The sequence below is a fragment of the Heterodontus francisci genome, chromosome 22, assembly GCF_036365525.1.
Source record: "Heterodontus francisci isolate sHetFra1 chromosome 22, sHetFra1.hap1, whole genome shotgun sequence".
NCBI lineage: Eukaryota > Metazoa > Chordata > Chondrichthyes > Heterodontiformes > Heterodontidae > Heterodontus > Heterodontus francisci.
Window position 1 is genome coordinate 53,016,428 of NC_090392.1, and position 17,395 is coordinate 53,033,822.

General features: G+C 42.8%; 1 protein-coding gene across 2 annotated transcripts in view; it reads left to right on the plus strand.

Annotated features, from left to right (window-relative positions):
- Positions 1 to 7,289: 7,289 nt before the first annotated feature.
- LOC137381372 (endothelial cell-selective adhesion molecule-like) overlaps positions 7,290 to 17,395 on the plus strand; it is a 147,656-nt gene continuing 137,550 nt past the window's right edge. For both annotated transcript variants that reach the window (XR_010977158.1, XM_068053856.1), the window contains exon 1: positions 7,290 to 7,602. Coding sequence is in view for 1 of the 2 variants with exons in the window: in XM_068053856.1 (XP_067909957.1) it covers positions 7,542 to 7,602 (61 nt within the window). In the remaining variant the exon portion in view is untranslated. The remainder of the gene's footprint in view (positions 7,603 to 17,395) is intronic.

A 17,395-nucleotide genomic window follows, 5' to 3' on the forward strand; every position in this document is an offset into this window, starting at 1 on the left:
GAGTCTAGCAGATAGCCCTGGCTTTTAGAGAAAGACGTCTGTGAACTTTGGAGACTAGAGTCAGAGGTGAGAATAGAAGGTACAGCAGATGGAGATAGGAGGAGGCTGTTGATGGTGACACACAGGTGAATCACATTGTTCTTGTCCTTGCCCTCCAGGCCCTTGCCCTTGGATTAGTATGAGGCTTGAAATGGTTATGGTGGAAATCAGCTGCACCAGTCATCCAACATGTGTGCTCCAGTCTCCAGGCTGCAGACTTGAATAGAGGCAGCTGTTGTACTGGGGGGAGTGCTGGAGGTGGGAGAACATCAGTTAGAGAGAGGAAGGCACTGATGTTCCAAGCAGATAAGTTGTTCTGTAGCTTCCCAGACCAGAATACTACATAACTCTGGTGTCAGTTTATTTCAGCTGGTGGCACTCTATCCTCTAAGGCAGAAGGTTATGGGTTTAAGCCCCACTCTGGACTTTGAACAAAAATAACAATAACTTACATTTATATCGTGCTGTTAACACAGTGAACCTTTCGTGTGGCTTTCGTGCAGAGAGATCGACTATTGACATGCTGTTCTCCCTTCGTCAGATACAGGAGAAATGCCGTGAACAACAGATGCCCCTCTACATTGCTTTCATTGATCTCACCAAAGCCTTTGACCTCGTCAGCAGACGTGGTCTCTTCAGACTACTAGAAAAGATCGGATGTCCACCAAAGCTACTAAGTATCATCACCTCATTCCATGACAATATGAAAGGCACAATTCAACATGGTGGCTCCTCATCAGAGCCCTTTCCTATCCTGAGTGGTGTGAAACAGGGCTGTGTTCTCGCACCCACACTTTTTGGGATTTTCTTCTCCCTGCTGCTTTCACATGCGTTCAAATCCTCTGAAGAAGGAATTTTCCTCCACACAAGATCAGGGGGCAGGTTGTTCAACCTTGCCCGTCTAAGAGCGAAGTCCAAAGTACGGAAAGTCCTCATCAGAGAACTCCTCTTTGCTGACGATGCTGCTTTAACATCTCACACTGAAGAATGCCTGCAGAGTCTCATCGACAGGTTTGCGTCTGCCTGCAATGAATTTGGCCTAACCATCAGCCTCAAGAAAACGAACATCATGGGGCAGGATGTCAGAAATGCTCCATCCATCAATATTGGCGACCACGCTCTGGAAGTGGTTCAAGAGTTCACCTACCTAGGCTCAACTATCACCAGTAACCTGTCTCTAGATGCACAAATCAACAAGCGCATGGGTAAGGCTTCCACTGCTATGTCCAGACTGGCCAAGAGAGTGTGGGAAAATGGCGCACTGACACGGAACACAAAAGTCCGAGTGTATCAGGCCTGTGTCCTCAGTACCTTGCTCTACGGCAGCGAGGCCTGGACAACGTATGCCAGCCAAGAGCGACGTCTCAATTCATTCCATCTTCGCTGCCTTCGGAGAATACTTGGCATCAGGTGGCAGGACTATATCTCCAACACAGAAGTCCTTGAAGCGGCCAACACCCCCAGCTTATACACACTACTGAGTCAGCGGCGCTTGAGATGGCTTGGCCATGTGAGCCGCATGGAAGATGGCAGGATCCCCAAAGACACATTGTACAGCGAGCTCGCCACTGGTATCAGACCCACCGGCCGTCCATGTCTCCGTTATAAAGACGTCTGCAAACGCGACATGAAATCGTGTGACATTGATCACAAGTCGTGGGAGTCAGTTGCCAGCATTCGCCAGAGCTGGCGGGCAGCCATAAAGACAGGGCTAAATTGTGGCGAGTCGAAGAGACTTAGTAGTTGGCAGGAAAAAAGACAGAGGCGCAAGGGGAGAGCCAACTGTGCAACATCCCCAACAAACAAATTTCTCTGCAGCACCTGTGGAAGAGCCTGTCACTCCAGAATTGGCCTTTATAGCCACTCCAGGCGCTGCTTCACAAACCACTGACCACCTCCAGGCGCATATCCATTGTCTCTCGAGATAAGGAGGCCCAAAAGAAAAAAAAGAAAGGCGCTGCTCCACAGACCACTGACCACATCCAGGCGCTTACCCATTGTCTCTCGAGACAAGGAGGCCAAAGAAGAAGAGAACACAGTGAACCTATAATCTGACCAGATACCTTCATTCACCTCCACCTGTGTAAGTGCTACATTGTTAGAGATGCTGTAGTGATGTTGGTTGACCATGACTCAGGAAAGAACTCTCCTGCCCTTCTTCAAAATAGTGCCATAGGATCTTTTACACCCACCTGAAAGGGCAGATGGGGCCTCAGTTTAATGCCTTATCCAAAAGACAGCACCTCCAACAGTGAGATTTTGTTTAAGTCTTCAGAATGGGGCTTGAACCCACAAGCTTCTAATTCAGAGGTGAGAGTGCTACTCAGCAACACCTGACACCATTAGTGGATCTCTATTTTGAGTACAGTGTATTCTTACTCCCGTTTTTGTTCCACCCAGTAGCAACATCCACCTTATTGCTGAGAAGGTGGGCGAGGGAGCTTTTGCGAATAGCATGTATGAGTCAGATGCCCAAAGGAAGTTTGCAAGAGTACCAAGGGTAACGCCAATGTTTTGTTTTCCTTATGGGAATGTTCTTAACTACCTCTTGGCAGGATTGAGACTGTCAAGTTATGGAGAAAACTGAAGTAAAAACAGGGAAATAATTAACCAAAAATGTGAAAATAACATGCAGAGACTAAAGTCCAACAAACAGAACAGGTAAGCAGATTCAAGGAACACATCAACTAAATCTAAACTTTTTTTCATGTGATCAGCCAATGATTGGATGTCAATGACCCTTCCAACCATTACAACCACTGCCAGAAGATTCCAGTTACTGATTCAAAATAAAACATTTGGGAAAAGGGCAGGACGACAGTATTTTAAAGCTGAGGCATGACTTGAATTGCAATCTCACCCTGTGTGTCCTGTTCCACCTGCCCCTGCATTTTGGAACGTAGAGGGAAATGATTGTTTCCATAGAAAAATGAACAGAATCACTGAATTTAATTCTGTAAACATCGGTGAAAATATAGAGAAAGCCCATGACAGAAATGGAATTAGATTTACTCAGTCCCCATAATCCAGTGGTCCTGGAGATGATATCTGTTAAACTGTATTTTCTCCATTGGAAGTATTCCCAACAATATGAATGATTCCGTTGGGCTTCTTTTTGGTTAATTATTGGCTTGTAGCAATACACTATTACTGGAGCAGTAGGTTCGGCTAGTGGATGGCACTGAAGAGCCCATGTTATATTGGCCAATAATTTAATAATTTCTTATCTGCCTTCAACAGTAGATCAGATAAAACTCTTTCACTAGCTGTATACCTTACCATAATTTCCAGTAGCCATAGATTTGTACCAAATTTTATGATGTGTGTGGGGGTGTGAGTATTTTGCCAATTGTTTTAAATCTGTGTACTTTGGTTACCAACCCACCCACCAGCAGAAACCTTTTCTCCTTGTTTACTCTATCAAGACCCCTCTTTCCTGCTCTAAGAACAATCCCAGCTTCTCCAGTCTCCTCACATAACTGAAGTCCTTGTCCCTGATAGCATTTTGATAAATCTTATCTGCACGGTCTCCAAGGCCTTGATGTTCTTCCTAAAGTGTGGTGGCCAAAATTGGACATAATGCTAAGGCCTAATCAGTGATTTATAAATGTTTGCAGCTTAAATTCTAAATGGCCCACCCAATCCCAATCAATGCATTCTCTCATCAGTATGCTTATAAGTCTCACACTCCATTCTGCCCAGTAGCAGCTGCTCCCTTTATACCTGCGCGATTCCTGCAGCGACAACTTTTTCTATCTCTGCCGCCCCTCCCCGTCCCCCAGATCTCCACCTGCTGAGCTCTGAAGCATGAATGCAAATCCTGCTGGAAGTCCACAGAGAATATTTAAATGAACATACAAACAAATGAATTAGGAGCAGGAATAGGCCCCTAGAGCCTGCACCGCCATTCAATACGATGATGTCTGATGTGATTGTAACCTCAACTCCACATTCCCACCTACCTCCGATAACCTGTAATCCCCTTGCTTATCTAGAATCTATGTACCTCTGCCTTAAAAATATTTAAAGACTCTGCTTCCACTGCCTTTTGAGGAAGAGTGTTCCAAAGACTCACGACCCTCTGAGAAAATAATTCTCCTCACTGAGGCAGGCCGTCAGGATTACCAGAGTTGGGCAGGTAGAACCTCCTGTCTGCCACACTTCTGGTGGCATCACTACACATCCCAGCTTATGGATTCTCAGATCCTGGGCCAGTTTGGTGCAGCCTAGCTGAATAATTTCTACTGGCAGTGCCAGCCATGGTTCAATTGGCAGCACTCTCACCTCTGAGTCAGAATGTTAATGGTTCAGGTCCTACAACAGAAACTATAGTGTAAAATCCAGGGTGATGCTGCACTATCAGATGAGAAATAAACTGAGACCCCATCTGCCCTCTTAGGTAGATATAAAATATCCCATGGCCCTATTTCAAAGAAGAACAGGGGAATGATCCCTGTTGCTCCCACCAATATTTATCCCTCAACCAACAACGTTAATAAATAGTTGATCTGCTCATTATCAAATTTCTGTTTGTGGGAGCTTGCTGTGTGCAAATTGGCTGCCTGGTTTCCTGCACTACTACTGTGACTAGTGTCAGGCAAACCCCCCCACCTACCAAGACTGAAGCACACATTATTTCGCCGCATGAACATTAAAACTTAAAATTGCAAGCCCGTGACTGGAAAGACATTTGCATAGTATCAGACAGTGTTGAAACTAAGGAACCAGTCCCCTCCGAATACACCGAAGAGACCTGGCCAAACCAGTTGGTCACGTGACCACCTGCTGGCCAACTAGGTGAGTCTTACATTGGAAAAACAGAATTTGAACTCAGAACGCTCTGTGCTCCTGGAAATAAAGCAAGAATTACCACCTCTCCTGTCTGCCTGCCTCCATCTCTTTCCCACAGAACTGAATCTTGTGAAAACACTTGAACCTCAGAGAGAGAAAAGTCTCCTACGTGAAAAGGTTTAAAAGGAACATTGGGCCCCGACGAACAGCAAGACTACCTACAATCAAGTGAGCTCAAAGCACAGTAAACAAGAGACTCTTCTGATATTGCTTCAAACCCCTCTCTACTATATTTTCCTCTTCTCCTTTCTGTCCCTATCTGCATGTGCACATCGCGTGTGCATGCTAGCGTGGGCGCGTTGTATATCTGTAGGTGTGAACCGTATTAGAGTTTAAGTTTAAGCTTAAGGTTTCATCAATTTCATCTTTCTCCTTTAAACCTGAGAAAACCTGGTGTGTTGGTTTCTTTGCCTCATAATTGGAAAGTTGTGAACAAGGATTCACAAAAGGGGCAGCTCAAAACACTGTGTGTTTAAAAATAAAACCCTGTTACAATAAGGCCAGGTAAAGATCACAAAAGACCCCAAGACACATTTCTTACCTGGTCGTAACTCTATACTTCAAAAAGTACTTCATTGGTTGTAAAGTTCTTTGGGATGTTGTGAAAGATGCTCTATAACTGCGTCTTTTTTAATCCAATTTTCAGCACTGTATGTTGAAGCATTACTGCATTGGTGAGTATTTAAATACTGAGACAAAGACTACAGGGCTTAAGACGCTAAGTTACAGGGGTTGGAGGGATGGGAACTTATGGAAATGAACTAAGTAGAATCTTCAAAATGTTGATACAAGAGGCGGAGAGGTAAAAAGGCTATTGGACATAGATTTTAAGCACAGAACTCTAGGAGCAGAACCCCTTCACCAAAGAGAAACAGAGTTCTGCAACTGACTCCCATGAGAAACAGTTGAGACAGATGGTTTACTCAATTATAAGGGGCTTGTATAAATATCTGGTGGGGACCGGTAGTTATAAGGATGTATGCAGAATAAAATGATCAACTAGGATGGGAATGGTGTCTGGAGCAGAAGGTTGCAATTGATATACAAATGCTGGAGATCTGAAATAAAAGCAGAAACTGCTAGAAATACATAATCAGGGCAGTTTTTTTAAACTTTCTGCTTCGGATGGCACATTGCCCCTTCACCCCTTGGAGGACATGTTGGGATTTGGGCCAGACAAACTACTTATATGGCAGGGGAATGAATGTACAGTACTCACTGGCCAGTGAGGCTCCTGATAGAAGCATGATCTAGAAAATGGCCTCTTATACAGGTCTGTCAGCAGCTCTGGGGAAAGGCTGGTTGTCTTTGTCTTCATGGTACAGGTGATACCAGGAAGAGAGGAAAGAAAGAAAGGAATTTACATTGGGCCGCTTACCACCTCAGGACTTCCTCTACAACTGATGAAGTACCTTTGAAGTATCGTCACTGCTATAATGTAGGAAAAGCAGCAGCTAATCCCATCTATTAATCTATTTTAGTGATATTATTTGAGGGATAAGTGATGCCAGGACACATTGGTATGGGAGGCTTCCTAATAAAATGATAAAATGATTAGAATCATAGAATGGTTACAGCATGTAACCTGTGAATCAGAATTCTTAGTATTAAGCAATATTCTGTTACAATGATTTGGAAAGTCAGTTCATTTACCTAAGTTTCGGCAGGGCAGATGGTGGTGTAGTGGCAATATCACTAGACTAGTAATCCAGAGGCTCAGGCTAATGCCCTGGAGGACACAGGTTCAAATCCCACCACGGCTGCTGGTGGAATTTAAATTCAATTAATTAATAAGAAAAAAATCTGGAATTGAAAGCTAGTCTCAGTGATGGTAATCGATTATCGTAAAAACCCATCTGGTTCACGAATGCCCTTTAGGGAAGGAAATCTGCCGTCCTTACTTGATCTGGCCTACATGTGACTCCAGACCCACAGCAATGCGGTTGACTCTTAACTGCCCTCTGAAATGGCCTAGCAAGGCACTCAGTTCAAGGGCCATTAGGGATGGGCAACAAATGAAGGCCTTGCCAGCGACGCCCACATCCCATGAACAAAAAAGTTAGAATTGTACAGTTTTTCTTTGCTTCATAGCATTTTAAGATCTTGTGTAAGAACTGTTACTGCCATGGAAAGTGATACATTGCTTGGGAAACACTTTCTTTGCGAGCCACTGTATAAATACACGTCCTTTTCTAATTAACCAGTTGGGAGGGCGGGGAGATTTACCTCAATCCTTTTAAATTTGTAGAATGACGCGCTGCAGGTGCAATTTGATTGACAGGCCGTGAACCTGTCGCGCAACCAATCAACTGCTCCAGGCAAAGTCCTGGTGGTGATTGGCAAGTGTTTTCCTGGGCGGTGTGTGGTGGCAGACAGGTGGGGCTTTGATTGGCAGGGGGCTCCTGGGATCGGAGAGCGCTGCAAGTGCTGCAGTGCCAGATAAGACAGCGCTGATGTTCCGGAGAGTTGTGCATAGCCTCGGCTGATCAGCGTAGATTAAACAATCGCATCAGCAGGTCGATGTCCTGAATTAATACAAGTCGGCTGTGTGCAAGCTTCTTGTCCAAGAGATTACTTTCTAGGGAAACTAATCCGGAGCTGCTTGTTTCTTGCACGGAAACCTTTGGATATTAAAGCAGGGGGAAACCACCATGAATGCAGTGAAATTGACACTTTGGGCTTCATTATTGGTAACCCTGACTGTATTTAGCGGTAAGAGTTTTTAATTTCATTTTTGGCAAGAGGTGGGCGTTTTATTTATAGAAACTTGTTTCATTTGTGCTAAGCTAGTTCAAACATTTTTGTGTCTGTGATACTTTCAGCATCTCAATTTACAGGTTAACTGAGCATTACAATTGCAACACAGTGCACAGAAGACATAGACCCCAGTATTGTTGCTCATGCTACAGTTAAACTCTATCTCAAAATAACTTTCAGAAATATTTTAAAATAAATTAGTGGAATCCCTGAGGTATTTGCTTATCCCCCCCCCCTCAAAAAAAAATTCAATCTAGTAATCTGTAATTTTAGGTTTGAAGTGGTGATAGGAAATCTTTAGGAAAATCCATCATGCAGGTGGAATGAGAGGGCGATCAATGATTTCTGTCTTTCTGGCCGACTTCGTCCACTGTGAAACAATTAACCCTTTGATCATAGACTAACTCCTTTTAAACTGGAGAAGGCGAGATATTTTCAGAGCTGTCCCTCCCCACACCAAAATGTGACACAAACTTCCAAACAACTTTTTTTTACCCCGACCCACCAACCACGGTGAGAGTCGCAAGGATTTGTCTTTGAAAGTGAGATTTCAACAACCTGACGCTGGTTTCAATGATATAGAAACAAGAAATGTTGGAATTACTCAGCAGCTCTGGCAACATCTGGAGAGAGAAGCAGAGTTAACGTTTCAAGTCATTGACCTGACTTCATCAGAACTGAGAACTGCTGAGTATTTCCAGCATTTCTTGTTTTTATTTCAGATTTCCAGCATCTGCAGTATTTTGCTTTTATTTTAGTGCTGGTTTCAATGAGCCGTAAACCTCCCTCCAATGCCCTCGGTTATTTTTTGTGAGAAATTTTCATTTCATTTATTCATACTATAGCAAATGGGCGATTAAAGACTTATTATGGAGAACGAAATTTTGCAAAAATATATTTTAAACATCCGAACGGTTTTGTTTTTGCACCGAGATACTCCGGGATGGTTCCGACACTGAGAGTTTCACTTCTTTTCAAACGTCTGTAAGTGTATTATATAAAATTATTTCAAAAATCGAGGCATAGATATTTTAAACGTCCCTCTTGTGTTAGGAGTAGCCTCCTACAGACTCTTACAGACTTTTAATCTTATATTGCAATACGATGCTTTGGTTTCAAAATTCACGCAGCTTCTGACTGTACTGCCCGAGATATTTCTGCCATTAAAAAACAATTAGTGAACTTCATAAATGATACCACACGCTGGCATTATTCTAGGTATAGGAGACTTCCTGTTTGCTGGGAATAACAGTAGCTCTTGAATATTGAACTAGCAGTGGACCTTTTTAACCTTTGTGTCAATTAGGTTAAACTCTTAAGGGATTTTCACCATATTGTATTAGATTTTGTAAATTCCTTTGGGATAATCTGTAGGTCTTAATTTACCTTGAGGTTTGTATAAATATGAGATTCCTGAAGAAAGACTTGCATTTATATGGTGTCTTTCATGACCTGAGGATGTTCTGAAGCACTTTACAGTCAATGGAGAGCTTAGTCACTGTTGTAATGTAGGAAACACAGCAGCCAATTTGTACACAACAAGCTTCCACAAAAATCACCGTGATAATGGCTAGAAAATCTGTTTTAATGACTTTGATTGAGGGATAAATATTGGCCAGGACACCAGAAAGAAAACCCCCTGCTCTTCAAATAGTGCCATGGGATACTATATGTACATCTAAGAGGCAGACCAAAAGACAGCATCTCCAACAGTATAAAAGGAAAGACTTGCTGTCATAAGATGCCTTTCACATCTCAGGGCATTCTAATATGCTTTATAGCCAATTAAGTGCAGTCACTGTTGGAATGTAGGAAATGCAGCAGCCAATTTGTTCACAGCAAGCTCACACAAACAGCAAAGTGATAATGACCAAATAATCTGTTTTGTAATGCTGAGAGATAAATATTGGTCAAGACACCAGGGATAACTCTCCTGCTCTTCCATAAAATATCCTCTGGAACTATTTCATGTCCACTTGCGCCTCAGTTTAGCATCACATCCAAAAGGCAGCACTCCCTCAGTACTGCACTGGAGAGACAGCCTTGATTTTGTTCTCAAGGCTTAGAGTAGGACCTGAGCCCACAACTTTCTAAGTCAGGAGCAAGAGTGCTACCAACTGAACCACAGCTGACACACCCTCAGTATTGCACTGGTGTGTTAGTGTAGATTTGTGCTGAAATCTCTGGAGTGGAATCTACAACCTTGTGACTCACCATTGCCTTCAGCCATCCAGGCTGAGCCATAGCAGTGCTGTGTGCCACAAGGCCATCTGTATATTCAGGAAACTTGGTTAAGAGACTGTAGAGGGGTTCATGGACCACAATATTGGAGCTGGTCCCTTTTAAAGGAGAAAACAATGCACTGACTTTAATAATATTTCAGCTCCAGAAGTACAAATAATGCAACTTTTGAATTTTCTGTTTGGAGCCAACTGGACAGTGTTACAGACAGAGGGGGAAGATGGTGTAGATAACCTCCACTTTTCACTTCTCAACTGACTGTAGACAGTGTTTTAAAAATATATTGTTTTAGTCCCTGTGTGTTTTAGAGGTTAAATAAAGAGCCAAACAGCAGGTTTTCTCATAGGATTAAAAGAAAGATAAATTATTTATTAAACAGTACCCAAAAAATATTCGCAACCTCACCCACTCATTCATGCATATACACAAAAAGAGATAGAGATTGGATAATGGAAGGCATTTAGGTCTGATTGTTGTACAAGTTCACTTTGAAACTTTCTTGGTTTTCAAGGAGGAATTTTTTAAACAGCATTGCAGGCCTGGTGTTCCTTTTCTTGGTCCACTGAAGTATTTATTGCAGACTCCTCTGGTTAAGTTTAGTTTAGAGATACAGCACTGAAACAGGCCCTTCGGCCCACCGAGTCTGTGCCGACCATCAACCACCCATTTATACTAATCCTACACTAATTCCATTTTCCTACCACATCCCCACCTGTCCCTATATTTCCCTACCACCTACTTGCACTAGGGGCAATTTATAATGGCCAATTTACCTATCAACCTGCAAGTCTTTGGCATGTGGGAGGAAACCGGAACACCCGGAGGAAACCCACGCAGACACAGGGAGAACTTGCAAACTCCACACAGGCAGTACCCGGAATTGAACCCGGGTTGCTGGAGCTGTGAGGCTGCGGTGCTAACCATTGTGCCACTGTGCCGCCCACAGTCGGTGGTGAGAATCCTGTTACAATTTCTCAGGTGGAGAGTTTTTAAGGTCACCTTGCAGACTCTGCCTCTGGGGTTTAAAGATGCTCAGGCAGGGTCGTCTTCTTGGCTGGAATGGATCTTCTTTGTTCTGCTTCCTGGCTGGCTGGCTGGCTTTCTGACTCTGTCTTTCAGAGAACTATTTTTTAAAGAAAAAACCTTATCAGGCTGGGTTTCAGTCAGGTGACCATAGATGCTCTCCCCTGGTGTGTTTATACAATGACTTTGAATGTGGAAGCTTGCTGTGTACAAATTGGCAGCTGCATTTCCCACATTACAACAGTGACTACCCTTTAAGAGTACTTAAAACGGTCAGGAAAGGCATGCCTTGTGATATGGGGACACGACCACAGTATCTACCGGCTGCTCAGCAACAGAAATGAGTGGAAGCACAACTCCATGATGTGACGAGATCACCTCTGTCGCATTCGTTGTGTTTATGATTTACATTAGGAGGGATCTTGCAGCACTTGCTTTGTGAGAGGAAGGAGATAACAGCAAAGTTTTAGCGTTTGTGCAACTTATAGTAAAGTTTTCTGTGCATTCTATGGCACTGATGCAAGTGAAATATTGAAACATCAATACTTCCCTTACAACAACAACCTGCATTTATATAGTAACATAGTAAAATGTTCCAAGGCGCTTCACAGGAATCTAATCATTGACACCAAAACAAAGAAGGAGACATTAGGACATGTGACCAAATGCCTGGTCAATGAGGTAGGTTTTAAGCAGTGTGTTAAAGGAAAAGAAAGACACTGAGAGATTTGGGGAGGGAATTCTACAGCTTACAGCCTGGATTGCTGAAGGCAATGGTGGGTCGAAGAAAGTGGAGAATTCACAATGGGCCAGAATTGGAGGAATATAAACTTCTTGGAGGGCTGTTGGACTGGAGAACGTTACAAGACATGAAATGACTTATTGGGCCGTGTTGCTTTAAGATGATGTTTCACCACTGTCATAATGTTTCGAACACAGATTTCTCACCAATTCCTCTAACCTTAGCTATCCAGATATAACTGAAGTATCTGACCAGCTGACACAGTAGGAGAAATGTTGGATGGTGCTTTGTGTCAGGCTACAACAGGCTCTCACTGTGGGAAGATTATCCTAGCACTGGGAGACTATAAGATCAGAATGACTCCTTGAGTATTTGTTCAGTATTTTAAAAATGTATATGTATTCTAGAAAAGAAGGGAAATGATGTGTAAATCATTCATATATACTGGCCATAGAATCCCTAGTTTCCCCCAAAAATGGCTAAAATGACCAAATGGTAATTCTTCAGTGTAAACATCATTGCACAGAAATGACATTGACAAAAAGGAATCCTATAAAATGCTGACTATTATCCAGTTTAGTGAGAGCCAATGGGTTTTACTTTATTAGGAAGGCAGCTGAAAAAAGTGGAAGATGGTCACGTTGGTGCCTCTTTGATTTCTTTGCAGTATTTTTATTTGCAGTTGGAGTAATATATCATCTGCTTGTACCTTTTTAAAGGGGAACTGTTTACAGGAAAAGGAAATTTGACAATTATTTTTCATTTGTTTGGAAATTTATTCTATGCAGTGATCCATCAGATGTATGACATCACTGGAATGTATGACATTCTTGAGTTTTGAAGCTCTGTTTTGTTTTGAGTTGGGGGTGAATAACCAAGCGTTTACTTAAGATGTAATCCCTCAGGTATAACTTCATGATATTGAGGTTCACTATTTACAGTTATATTAAGATAATATATTAAGATAAGATATGATATAATATATTTAGGGGAGACAATGGTATAGCTGCAATGGTACTGAACTAGTAATCCAGAGGCCCAGGCTAATTCCCTGGGGACACTGGTTCAAATCCCACCATGGCAGTTAATGGAATTTAAATTCCATTAACTAATAAAAATATGGAATTGAAAGCTAGTCTCAGCAATGGTGCCACAAAACTATCATCGATTGTCGTAAAAGTCCATCTGGTGCACTAATGTCCTTTTGGGAAGGAAATCTGCTGTCCTTACCTGGTCTGGCCTACATGGCTCCAGACCCACAGCAATGTGGTTGACTCTTAACTGCCCTCTGAAATGGCCTAACAAGCTACTCAGTTGTCAAGGGCAATTAGAGATGGGCAACAAATGCTGGCCTTGCCAGCGATGCCCACATCCCATGAAAAATGTAAAAAAGAATATGTCCTATTAATAGTAGTGTCCTGCTGCTGTTTGATACCTTTAGCTGTTGATTCAATTGTTCACCTTTTCTTTGTAGCCTTCTCCCCAACCCGTAAATATGGACAATAATATTTTGGAGAGCACTGCTATTTTGGAATGGGATCTAACAGCAAGAATAGTGCAGCCCAATATACACACACCAAGACAGTGATTAGGACCAAGAATCCTTGCTGACATTCCTCTCCACTCCCAAGACAATTGCAGTACCCCTCCCAGTGCTAACCGAGGGCTTGACGTGAGACCTTTCTGTTCTGTGCGCTTCTGCCTCACAAAGCCCAGTGCATTTCCTCACAGTGGTCCCAGCCATCACCTTGTTCTTTCTTTTCAACGTTAAAAAATTTTATTCAAAAGATGCATTTGCCTAAATATTTCTGTAGCCAAGAGATTAAGGTTATCACCCATCCTGATTTGGACATGACAGTCTGGTTTCTGAGTAGAATACACTCTAGAGCAGATTCTAGAGGCCTGTTTCCAGATGTGAATGGAGATATGCCCATTGGGAGCCCATATTGGAAAGTTCTAAGTGCACCCTCAAGATTTTCAACCATTAATTATAATAGACCGAAAATTATTGGGAGCATGCCCAACTCTTCCTGATATCCAAGAGTCTGCAGTATGCATTCAGAAAATTAAATTGCCCCTAGTATAAGTAGGTGGTAGGGAAATATATAGGGACAGGTGGGGATGTGGTAGGAATATGGAATTAGTGTAGGATTAGTATAAATGGGTGGTTGATGGTCGGCACAGACTCGGTGGGCCGAAGGGCCTGTTTCAGTGCTGTATCTCTAAACTAAACTAAACTAAGAGAATCTGCTTTCCAAAATACAAGTCAATTTTTTCCCTTCCAATTACCTTTATGATGTGAAAGTATTGACTGCTGAGATTTTCACTGAATTTTCATCAGCGAAGCAAACCTCAGAATTTGCAGCCTTATCTCATCCCTGCCTGATCTCCATCAGCTTCCAAGCTGTCACCTTTTGTTCTCTTTGTACTTTCATCTGAGTCTGTAGGTCAGGGGTTCAAGCCCCACTCTAAAGACGTGGTCACATAATCTGGACTGACATTTCAGCACAGCACTTGAGAGAGTGATGCACTGGCTGAGATGCCCTCTTTCAGTTGAGACAATTCACTGAGATCCCATCTGCTCTCTCAGGTGATTGTAAAAATACCGTGGCACTATTCGAATTAAAGCAGGGGAGTTCTTTAATATCCTGACCAATGTTTATCCCTCAATCAACACCATTAAAACAGACTATCCAGTCAATTGCTGTTTGAGGACCTTGCTGTACTCAAATTCCCTGCTGTACTTCATTGCATTACAACAGGGTCTACACTTCAAAAATACTTCATTAGCTATGAAGTGCTTTCTGACATCCTGTAGTCATGAAAGGTGCTAAATAAATGTTGGATATTTTTTCTTGTTCTTTCCTGATTAATTTCTATCTTTATTTCTATCTTTTTATTTTTCTCACTTTCTTATTATAGGAACATAGAATGACACAGCAGAGAAGGACACTATTTGCCCTGTTGTGCTTGTGCCAGCTCCTTGGTAGAGCTATCCAACTAGTCCCAGCCCCTGCTCTTTCCCCATCGCCCTGCAATTTTTTTTCTCTTCATGTATTTATCCAATTCCCTTTTGAATGTTGTATATGCTTCGACCACCCTTTCAGGCAGTGCATTCCAGATCCCAACAACTTGCTCTGTAAAACAAAAAGTTTTCTTGTGTTGCCTCTGGTTCTTTTGCCAGTCAACTTAAATCTGTGTCCTCCGTTTACCAATCCTTCTGCCACTGGAAACAGTTTCTCCTAACTTACTGTATGATTTTGAAGACCTCAATCAAATCTCCTCTTAATCATCTCTGTCCTAAGGAAAATAACCCCAGCTTCTCCAGTCTCTTCTAATAACTGAATTATTTCATCCCTAATACCAATACATCTCTTCAGCACCCTCCCGAAGGCCTTGACATCTTTCCTCAATTGTAGTGCCCAGAATTGAGCACAATACTGCAGCTGAGGCCTAGCCAGTGTTTTATAAAGGTTTAGCATAACTTCCTTGCTTTTGTTCTCTCTTCTTCTATTGATAAAGCCAAGGATCACATGCTTTTTTTTAGCAGCCTTCTCAACTTGTCCTGCCACCTTCAAAGTCTTGTGTACATGCATTCCTAGGTCTCTCCGTTCCGACACCCTCTTTAAAATTGTACCATTTATTTTATATTACTCTCCTCATTCTTCACACTTCTCTGCTTTAAATTTCATCTTCCATGTGTCTGCCAGTTTTCACAAGTCTGTCTATATCCTCATGAAGTCTGTTACTATCCTTCTCACTGTTTACTACATTTCCGAGAATTATGTCTTCTGCAGCTTTGCAATTGTGCCCTGTACGTCCAAGTCCAGGACATTAATATATATCAAATAGATCAGTGGTCCCAATGCTAACTCTTGGGGAACACCAGTGTATACTTCCCTCCAGTCTGACAAACAACTGTTCACCAATATTCTCTGCTTCTGTCCCTTAGCCAATTTGTATTCACACTGCTGCTGTCCCTTTAGTTACATGGGCTTAAATTTAAAACTATTACTGACAAAGGCTCGATGGGCTGAATAGCCTCCTTCTGTGCCACCTATGACTACTTTGTCAAATACCTTTTGAAAGTTCACAAACACATCAACCACACTACCCTCAACAACCCTCTCTGTTACTTCATTAAGGAATTCAAATCAAGTTAGTAAAACACTATCTTTAACAAATCCATGCTGACGTTATTTTATTAGCCCGTACTTTTCCAAATGGTAATTAATTTTGTCCCTGATTATAGTCTCTAAAAAGTTTCCTTAAATCATCATTGAGCTGACAAGCCAGGTTTATCCCTCTGCCCTTTTTTAACACGGTGTAACATTTGTAATTCTCCAGTCCTCTGGGACCAGTCCCATATCTAAGAAGGACTAGAAGATTGTGACCAGAGGCTCTGCAATTTCAATCCTTACCTCCCTCAGTAACCTAGGATAAATCCTATTGGGACCAGGTGACTTTACTACATTTTAAGTACTTCCTTTTTGCCTATTTTTATCCCATTTAATATTGCTATTACCTTCTTTTAATTTGTTTCATGGGATGTGGGTGTTGCTGGCCAGGCCAGCATTTATTGCCCATCCCTAATTGCCCAGGAGAAGGTGGTAGTGAGCTGCCTTCTTGAACCGCTGAAATCCATGTGGGGTAGGTACACCAACAGTGCTATTAGGAAGGAAGTTCCAGGATTTTGACCCAGCGACAGTGAAGGAGTGGTGATTTAGTTCCAAGTCAGGGTGGTGTGTGGCTTGGAGGTGAACTTGCAGGTAGTGTTCCCATGCATCTGCTGCCCTTGTCCTTCTAGGTGATAGAGGTTGCGGGTTTGGAAGGTGCTGTCTGAGTAGTCTTGGTGCGTTGCTGCAGTGCATCTTGTAAATGGTACACACTGCTGCCATGGTAGCGGAGGGAGTGAATATTTGTGGATGGGGTGCCGATTAAGCGGGCTGCTTTATCCTGGATGGTGTCGAGCTTCTTGAGTGTTGTTGGAGTGCACCCATCCAGGCAAGTGGAGAGTGTTCCATCACACTCCTGACTTGTGCCTTGTAGATGGGGTTTTGGGGAGTTAGGGGGTGAGTAACTCGCCGCAGGATTCCTAGCCTTTGACCTGCTCTTGTAGCCATTGTATTTATATGGCTACTCCAATTCAGTTTCTGGTCAATGGTAACCCCAGGATGTTGATACTGGGGGATTCAGCGATCGTAATGCTGTTGAATGTCAAGGGGAGGTGGGTGGACTCACACTTGTTCAAGATGGTCATTGCCTGGCACTTGTGTGACGTGAATGTTACTTGCCACTTATCAGCCCAAGCCTGGATATTGTCCAGGTTCTGCTGCATTTCTACACGGACTGCTTCAGCATTTGAGGAGTCGTGAATGGTGCTGAACATTGTGCAATCATCAGCGAACATCCCCACTTCTGACCTTATGATTGAAGGAAGGTCATTGATGAAGCAGCTGAAGATGGTTTGGCCTAGGACACTACCCTGAGGAACTTCTGCAGTGATGTCCAAGAGCTGAGATGATTGACCTCCAATAACCACAACCATCTTTCTTTGCATTATGTACAATTCCAACCAGCGGAGAGTTTTCCCCATGATTCCCATTGACTTCAGTTTTGCTCGGGCTCCTTGATGCTCAGTCAAATGCTGCCTTGATGTCAAGGGCAGTCACTCTCACCTCACCTCTTGAGTTCAGCTCTTTTGTCCATGTTTGAACCAAGGTTGTGATGAGATCAGGAGCT